Source organism: Pteropus medius, unplaced genomic scaffold, assembly GCF_902729225.1.
Source record: "Pteropus medius unplaced genomic scaffold, Ma_sr-lr_union100, whole genome shotgun sequence".
NCBI lineage: Eukaryota > Metazoa > Chordata > Mammalia > Chiroptera > Pteropodidae > Pteropus > Pteropus medius.
In genome coordinates, this window is record NW_024349802.1 from 20,979,249 (window position 1) to 20,988,283 (window position 9,035).

Genomic DNA, 9,035 nt, shown 5'->3' on the forward strand with positions numbered 1-9,035 from the left:
GATAATCATTTATCCACTCATTTTTACATAAAGGAGGTCAGGATGGACAGTCTTCAGTAACCTGGGAGGGGTCCCTGCCCACTTAACGTATAATGAAAAGTCTCCATGACAATTCTCACAGTTTTTCTAGTGGCTGAGTAGTAACCCATTGTACTGATGAATTTATTTAGCCAGTTACAATTCTGTAATTATAGCACATCTGGGTCCTTTCCTGTTTTTTCACTCCTTAGTAGACTAGTCCTGTAGTTAAAAATTTGTAACATCAGTGAGTATTTCCTTACGAAAAATTCCTGGAATTTACTTTTAGGTTCGTGACCATTCCATTTTTCCTAGATTAAAAAAAAAAATGGCACTCTTAATTTAAAAATAATAATAACGACACCGCTCTGCCACAGCGGGGTCGAGGTAGGTTTCTGACAAACCGCATTGAACCCTGGGAGAGAATAAGAAAATAAACGTCAGGCTCTAAAGCTGTTTCACGCGAGGGGAGGACGAAAGAGGGATGAGAGGCTTGAGAGCCGGCGGCGGTGGGAAGGGAAGGACCGAGGCTGGGGATCCCGGCGCAGACTGGTTTGTGAAACCTGGAGCAACTCCGTTCCTCTCTGGGGTCAGGCTTTTCGGCCAGGGAGCGAGGGGTGGGAATGTGGCCTGGGCATTCTACGCCCCTGGAGTAAGACTGGGGGAAGTGGGAGGACATCCCGGTGACCCTCTCAATGGGCACCGGTGCCCTGTCTCAGCTCCCAGGTCGGAGATTGGGACCGGACGTGGCTGAGGCTGAATTTGAGGTTTCACCCCTTCAGAGGGGGTTTGGACCCGGCCCGGTGGGGTTTTCCGAGCAGGGCTGGTTATGGCAAACGTGGCTCCGGCCGCGGGGGGCGGTACCCCTCGGTACCCTTTCTTCTTTCACTGGCCAGGGCTACAAGAAAGCAGGACCTGAGTGCGCATTCTTCCCGTGCCTAGGATACTTTGGGGGCTAAAAATAGTCGCCGGAGCCGCGCTCTGTGTCTAGCTGGAGGGCCGTCTGCAAACCAAGCTGGAGTCCTGGATTCGAATCCAGACAAGGCCTACCTCCGTGTCGGGGCACCTCCGTCGGCTTGCTACCTGAGTACCGGTCCCCGTGCGCGCCAGGATTTCTAAGGGGCGTCCTAGCTCTTGGAAAGAAAAAGGGAAAACCCTTGATTTTTCTTTTCTGCCCCTGCCCGAGGGGCCTTGGGGCCCGGGGCCGGGAACTGGGGCCGGGGGAGGGGTGTGCCGGGACGGCTCATTACCGCGAGGTGTTGCCCCAGTTAAATCACCGGCCTGTTTGATCTGGCGGCGGGTGGCGAGAGGGAAAAAAAGGAAGAAGTAGGGGGGGTAAGACTGGAGAGAAGCTCACACCTCCCCCACCGTTTCCTCGCATCCATAAAACACCTTTTATTAACTCCTTCGTGTCCGGAAAGGCCCTCGTGGCCGCTCGGCCCCTGCCACGGTGTTTACAGCCAAGACTAATGGGGCCCCATATTCACCCCGATGCCGGCATGAAGAGCCTGGAAATGCCTGGCTCCAGAGCTGCTCCGGGCCTCCTTTCTCGGCCCCAAGCCGAGGGCCCCCAGCTCCGGGTGTAGGGCGAGCGAGCGCCCAGGGACTGGTGCGCGCATTCTCGCGCCTCGCTCGCAGGGAGCGCCAAAGACTCGTGCAGGCACTGCACACCGTGCGACCCTCGGGCAATCGTGGGAGCTATTCGGAGGCATAAAAGCGCTTAGCTAGTACCTAGTACACATTCGCGCGCCAGTAAAGCTACTTGTCTGTAGGCTATTATTCAGGAACACGTTTGCCCGCCCCAGTTTAGCCCAGCAAGAGCCCGCGCCTTGGCGAATGCACCAGTTTTCATTCGCCCCCCGCGCCCAGCCACGGGAGCGCACGTGGGGGAACAAAGATAGCTCTCCTGCACAAATGCCGGAATTAGTGTGCGCACACTCCATCCCTTTGCGCAGATCCACGTGTTATCACAATTATTTGTTGAGTGCGTTGTTGCTGGAGAAAAACCTAAACGTCTCGAATTTAACCAGAAGCGCTCGCGAGCTTCTTTTACTCAAGTATAAAATAATAGCTGCTACGACTCGACGAGTCGTTATTGCATGCCGGGAGCTGTGCCACGCAGACCCGCAGAGCCCCCCCGCCCACCCCACCCCCAGGCACCAGGCTCCATGAGTTCCTGCACCATTACACGCCCAGATGTGTTCAGAATTTCATATACATGAACATAGTATTCCTGAGCACACCCCTCTCTACCCAGCTACACTACCCTGGGGATGATGCCCCATTCCTGATCATCCCAAACCACTGCCTGTAGATATGGGTGTGCATACTAACCTGATGTTAGACCATGCCGAGTTACCTAAATCGTAGCCAGTCTCTCTGGGTCTAATGCCTTTCCAGTTTTCCTTTCTGTGGGTTCACTAAAGTTATCCTGTCTCACAGTTGCATTATAAGGAGAACTTTGTTCTTTGTTCCAGGAATATGTCCTTTGTCTGCCCCCTCGGCCTTGATTTGTAGTTTGGCATTTATCAAAAGAAGGTAGAAATAGGACGCTCTCCACCTAGCAGAAATTACGGAGCTGGGATACCCACCAAGACATCACACAGGCTTCCTCCGATTTCGGAAAATGTTTTATTGGTCAAGAGCATAGATACTGCTTTGGCAAAGGGAGGGGGCGGTGAGTGGTCATACAGGTTTGAGGTAGAAAAGGGGTGGGGATAGGGGAATAAACAAACACCTGAGCGCAGCAGGCACCGTAGGTAGTTTAAATACATAAAAACTTTTCAACATAGGGAAAACGCTTTTACTTAAGAAAGGAAGGAAGGAAGGAAAAGAGAGAGAGAGAGAAAGAAAAGAAGGAAGAGAGAAAGAAAAGGCAGGCAAGCGTTTCCCTTGGAACTAAGTAGGAAGTGCAGCAACAAAAAATAAAGTAAAAACATCACTGTTTGAGGGAGACCAACAACAAAAGGCAGCCAGCCCTCCATCTTCCTGGTCTGCTTCTCTGTCCATGGCAGAAAACTATTGATTCCTCTTATTGCATTTTAATCAGGGAAGGGAGCGCCAGAGAATTTTGACGAGGGAGGGGGGGCGGGTGAGAAAGAGAGCCATATAGGTAGTGGGGAAGGCGCTGGGGGTTCCAAATTCGCCCCAGAAGGGTTGGAAGGGTGCGCTTAGCCCACTCGGGTCCTGCAGTCCCTCCCTCCCACATAGTGCCTCCAAGAGTAGCCCTCTCGGTTTTGGGGGTGGATATATATATATTTCTCTTTTTCTTAATGTATTAAAAACAATTTCAAATGACATTGCACGTGCGATCCAAGTGTGTTGTTGCAGCCGGCGACCTGCCAGCAGGCAGCAGAGGCTCGACAGGATGCACCCTCATAAGCCCCTGGCACCCAGGGCCTGGCAACTCGCTGCTGCCTTCCTCTCCTCCCGGGCTCCGGGTCGGGCCGCGGTGGCGGGGTCCTCAGCTCACTGGTTTAACTCCAGCGCCCAGACTTGCTGCGGCCAGCCTGTGCGCCCTTTAATCCTCTTCTCGCCTGGGCCCAGGGCGGGAGGAAAGCCTTCGTGCTGCTGCTGCCAGAGGACACACATAAGAAAAGAGGCGAGAGAGACAGGTTTAAAATTTTCTGCTCCAGCCGCCTGGGCATAGAGTGGGGTGGGGGAAAAGGTGTTGGGAGCAGTAACTAGGAGCCTTTAAATAAGTGGCAGATTTCTGTTTGTGAAATAGGCAAACAGGCTCATAAATTTGCCTTTATGCACCGAGTTCCCGTGGCGGGGAGGATGGGCTGGGCAGCTTCGTGAGGTTTGGTAATGAGAATTTTCTGCATCTAGTGAAATTGATGCGCTTAGGTTTGGCTAAATGGTGCCCAAGAGAGACTGCAGAGGTTGGAATGGGAGGGGTGGGAATCAACAGTTTTCTGCTCTTGGACTTGCTCCTCCAACACATCCCACCAGCTTTCCTACCTGGTTTAGCACCTGGGCTTGGATACTAGGTGTTGGGTCCCCACCAGCCGGCGCTAGAAAGCCTCAGACCGCTAGGTAAAAGAGAGGCAGTCGGCCTGGCCTAGCATCCTCCTTCCACACGCACTTTCTTAGCAGAACCAAGCAGTGCTACTTGAAGGAGGTAGTAACTTGCAGGAGATGGGGATACTGCCAATAACGGCTTCCACCAAGGCGTCACCCGGGCCTGCATCTCCTCTAGCCCCAGACTGTGGCTTAGAGTCTGGATACCTATCTGTCTTCCCCAGTTTCCCCAGGTGAGCTTTTCCTACAGCCCCTGAGGACCAGATCAAAGTCATGGGGCTCTCTAGTCAGCTTTCACGGGCAGTGGGCCTGAGCGCACCAACCTAGAGAAACTAGTTTTCCAGCCTGGAAATCTCCACCCTCTGAGGTTCCACTGCCCTGAGCCAGCGAACCAGGCTTCAGAAAGTGTCGCCCTCACTGGAGAGGATCGAGAATGTCTGCGTGAAAACTGCGATCTACAAAGCCAAAAGAAATGGGTGAGACTGGCCCTCATTTCTTGGCGTTGACACACAAAACCATCGAGGTCGCCCTTGGAACTGGTCCTTGGAAAGAGGCACAGCGGAAGGCGCTCTGAACTGAGTAGAAACTCTGACTTGTTTTACCCCAGCTGCACCTCTGACTCGTCGGGTAGGTGGCCATGTCAAATCCCATGCTTGAGCCTCAGTTTCCCTATCTGTACAATGATGGAGGTAGACTAGCCTCTCCATTTCCAGCAAAGGCCCTTTGAAAACAGTAACTGAGCCCATATGGATAAATATTAAAGTGACAACTTCTACAGCATTTTTAACCTGGCTTCCAGGAGCACCCAGAGATGGTGCAGGACCCCTCGAAATTGGAAGCAAAATATATGATTTGGGAGGGGGGGTCTTAAACTTCCAATGGATTCTTAAAAGGGACCCGAGGACCCCCTCCAAAAAGGTTAAGATTCTGCCTTCGTTCTCAGCCTTACAAACACTGTCTCCCATTACACACGAAGTTCAAATACGAGTCTTTCTCCCTTATGCACACAATTCCACATTTTGACCATCTCAGAATTCCCTGCAGCCTCTCAAAATCTCGCACACGGCAACGCAGACTCCTTCCACTACACGCTGGCCTAAGGGTGCTCACAGCCCTGTGCCCTTGGCTGGAGCCTGCCCAGCCCCCCGAACTTACCAGCTCCCTTTTCCGCTTGCTCTCGCGGCCGCCATCCACCTTCTTGAGTTCGGCCTTGAAGGCCTCAGGGTCGCCGGCCTGTGCGTCCTTGGCCAGCACATCCATCAGGTAGGCGATGTAGCTGGTGGCCAGGCGCAGAGTCTTGATCTTGGAGAGCTTGGTGTCGGCGGGCACGTTGGGAATGCACTCGCGCAGCTCCGCAAAGGCGCTGTTAATGCTCTCCGTGCGCTTCCTCTCCTTCTTGGGTCCTGAGCCTTTCCTCCTCCCCAGGCGGCCTCCAAGGGCCTCCAGGCGCCCCGGACTCTGGCCGGACCTGGTGTCGGGACAGTAAGCGGCAGAGGCTGCTACGGCTGTGGGCGGTGGCCCGCCGGCGGGGAAGTCCGGGGCAGCGTCAGCGGGGCTCAGCAGCCAGCTCTGGAAGTAGGGCCGCTCCTGGTGACAGCGCGAGGCAGGGCCAAAGAGGAAAGGCTCGTGGAGCATGGGGTGCGCGGGGTGCGGGTGGTGATGGTGGTGATGGTGGTGATGGTGTGCGTAGCTGCCCACGAGGTTCATTTTGGAGCAGACCCTGGCCTGCGCAGCCAGCCCAGTTAGTGCTGCTCCATGCACCCCGGAGACTGCCGGGGCCACGCGTGGGCTCTGGGGCCACGCTCCGGTGGGCGTGGGCTTTGGGAGAGTCCGGGCAAGGCTGAAAAAGAGACGCGCAGCCCGCCGCAGCCTTGGTTTCTGTCGTGGGCGAGGATATTGACGTCGAGAGACCTGTTTAACCCTTCTGCGGCCTCTCCTTCAGGGTCTGGCTTATATAAGGCCACGGCTTTGATGTCAACCTTTCCCTGGAGCCAATGGCAGGGGGGTGGGGAGGAGGAAGGGGAGGGTGTCCGTCCCTGGTTTTAAGCTCCGCTTGTGCCACTAGCCTCTAGGCTGCCTTCGGGGACACAGAGGCAGTCCCGCCTCCGCCCCTCCTTCCCCCAGTTCCCAGCTTGGTTGGGGGGGTGGGGAGGCGGGGGCTACGTACTTGAGGCACAGGCCTGTCAACGCCCTGGAAGGTGGCTGCCATCCCCTCCCTCCCCCCACCCTGGACCCAAGGAAAGGAATCTAGAATCATCCAAGGAAAAGAAGGCCTTCATCTAGAGCCCACCCCTTGATTTTACACATAGGGAAACTGAGGCCAGGAGAAAGAAAGGTTCTTGCTCTAGACCCTCCAGAATTCAAAACAGGAATTCCAGCGGTCCCCAGTCCCGGAGCATCATTGCTCCGCTTGCCATCAGAGCCAGAAAATGAGAGGGAGCTGCTGGAGGCAGGATAGGCCCCTGACGTTCTTCCCTCAGCACCCCCAGCCCTTAGTCGTCAGTCCTATACCAACTGGGAGCAGTTAGGGCACCGGTTACGTGCCCGCCAACTCTGGGCGGAGGCAGCTTCTTCTCCGCCGGACTCAGCAGGCGCCAAGCGCGGCTAACGTCGGACTACTCCACCCAGGTCATCCCCGCTTGAGAAGTTCGATTCTATAAAGTGCCAAAGCGCACACCAGGAGGAATCCGCGTTTGGCCGTAAATATATACAGAAGGGGCCAGGATCTCCACACTATCCGCCAGGCTCGCGGAGCAGGAGAAACGTGCCGCGGGTGATCTCACATCCACCAGTGCAGAGACCTGGTCTGGCTGCGCGGACCTCCGCTCTTTCCCCTACGCGCCAGGGCCTTTCCCGGCCTGTCCGAGTCTCTCCACAGGTTGCTTTCCCTGGGCGCGTGTCGGTCGGGACCAGGAACTCCCAGGGGGCAGCGCTTTCGGCTGGGGTTTTGCGTCCTCCCGCCCGCTGCATGTCCTCCTAGCTGATGTCCTCATACCTGGGGAACCGGCTGGCTCAGGACCAGGCGTCCGTCCCCTTCTCTCCATCTCACCAACCTGTCCCAGCGCCCCTTCCCTGCGTGGGGTAGGAGGAGTGTGCCCTTCTCTCAAAAGCAATGTGGAGGTGAGGGTGAAAGGGGACGATGACATGGGACTGCTCTTTTTAGAGGGCAAATTTATTCCTTTACCCATTCATTTAATTATTTATCGACATGCACTGTATGCCTGACCCATAGTCCAAAGGCCGAGGGAGAAAGGCCAACTCTTTCCTTGTACATACAGAAAAAGTGAGGCCTAGAGAAGATGAACGATTTTCCTTGGGCCGGGTGAGGAGTGGGTTCTGTGGCGATCCTCTCCTGGAAATGGAACGGGCGGGGGCCCTACTGGAGAGAAGGGCACAAACACCTAGTCCTGAGCCAGCCAGTTCCCCTGGAGGGGCGGGGAGCTCGGCAGGGCTGTGGGCCCTAGAGGTGCGTGGGGGGAGGGGGGGTCCTGGTTTCCTGCCTGAGGCGAGCTGGAAACCCGCCGCTCTCCGGGCGCCTGGCGCCAGCAGCGCTGGGGTTGGGCCGAGCGCGGAGCCGGAGGCTCGAGGGGAGGGAGCGCCCGGCGCCCAGTTCCGCCGGGGCTCCGCGGGGTCCCGCGCCTCCCTGGCCTGGAGGCGCTCTTGAGTGACTGCGCGGGGAGAGTAAATACTAATGGAGAAGGACCTCAGTCCTCAACACACACCCAGTCTTTGTCCTAATCCAGGAACGATCTTCACCCGCAGGCTCTCATAGTGGCACACTCAGCCCACAATTACACAGGCACACATATATGCCCACGATTCACCTGCATACATAAAAAGTCCATATATCTATACGCCCCCAAATACATGCATTCTCAGATAACACTTATACACCCACGCAACACAGCATTTCAATATTCATGCATTCCTAGGATTTTACACATTATCTCTCTATCACCCACAGAGCACGCATCCCACTGCAGCTATGTTACAGCTGAACCACTCCCAAGTCTAAATGCCCACATGCATAAAATACCATCATCCAGTAGAGGCACATACATTCTACATAAATATCACACCAGTGCAGGGTTCTACACAACCTCTTATGTCACAATTGTGTAGGGGTACAACCAATTTGTATTTTCTTGCAATTCCCCCACAATTGTATTCACAGCACAAACGTCTGAAAACCACATCATACATTTTGTGTATTGTCAGTGTCACAGCTAGCAAACACACACAAGTACATAGCCATGATTACTACTGTACATGCACAGATGCTCAGAAATAGATGTTTTCACATGTTCGCACATTACACACCGGCACACACTCAGTTTGACATATCTTCTGTCTTACCTATATAGTCACATTTGTGTGCTGATGAAGTTGAACGGTAAGTAGTATGCCCATTTTCCCAGCACCCACATGAATGAGGAGCACTCACATAGGTACACACAATTACCCACATACTTACAAATTCATGCTTCAGCCCCCACCCATGTGTCCCAACGATTTTCCTGTGGTTAGACATCACTCAGGGCGGCATATACCCGCCAAATACCCAGCCTGCTTAGTGCGGTGGAGAATACATTATCATTACTGGGTGATGATAATGTTCCAGTCCCATCGGACCCCTTGAGGGCCCGTGAAATTGCCCAGCTGCCCACCCCTGTGAGCGGGGTGCTCCCGGCCACCTGGGCGGCAGAAAGCGATGCTTCCCCTTCTCCTGCCGGCAAAGATTGGGAAGGATTGGAAGTCTTCGGATGAGCCACGTCGGCTCTGAGAGTGCGGCCCTTGGGACTCCAGGCTGTGTGATGTCCAGCAGGGTGGAGGCCAGGGACATGCCTGCGTAGACCACAAGGCGCCTAGGCTCCAGACCTGGCCTTCTGGGAGCCCCCCAAGGCGCTTTTAATTCCAGTCTGGCTCAGGTGCTTTTGGAGTGCAGCGGAAAGGGACAATGGGTACCTGGTGAGGATGTTCTCTTTGCCCCAGGC

General features: G+C 54.9%; 1 protein-coding gene and 1 long non-coding RNA gene across 3 annotated transcripts; one reads left to right on the forward strand and one right to left on the reverse strand.

Moving 5' to 3' along the window:
• The first annotated feature begins 388 nt into the window (after positions 1–388).
• Positions 389–3,317, forward strand: LOC120581613 (uncharacterized). Its single transcript, XR_005647349.1, has 2 exons — positions 389–570; positions 915–3,317. It is a non-coding gene; the product is annotated as an uncharacterized LOC120581613 (long non-coding RNA).
• Positions 2,636–6,133, reverse strand: HAND1 (heart and neural crest derivatives expressed 1). Of its 2 annotated transcripts, none has more exons than XM_039836673.1 (2): positions 5,197–6,133; positions 2,636–3,588 (listed from the first exon to the last, which is right to left on the reverse strand). In XM_039836673.1, exons 1-2 carry the CDS (start codon positions 5,746–5,748, stop codon positions 3,487–3,489), a joined length of 654 nt encoding a protein of 217 aa, XP_039692607.1. In that variant the 5' UTR covers positions 5,749–6,133; the 3' UTR covers positions 2,636–3,486. The 2 variants fall into 2 exon arrangements, with proteins under 2 accessions (XP_039692607.1, XP_039692606.1); XM_039836672.1 differs by having other exon boundaries at positions 2,636–3,591; positions 5,197–6,126.
• Positions 6,134–9,035: the final 2,902 nt, after the last annotated feature.

Bases quoted from the DNA above. Each gene is read 5' to 3' on its own strand.
- HAND1 (XM_039836672.1), bottom strand. From the start codon at position 5,748: ATGAACCTCGTGGGCAGCTACGCACACCATCACCACCATCACCACCAT. The intron at 3,592-5,196 runs GTAAGTTCGGGG...GTCCTCTGGCAG, and splicing joins GCAAGCGGAAAAGGGAGCTG to CAGCAGCACGAAGGCTTTCC.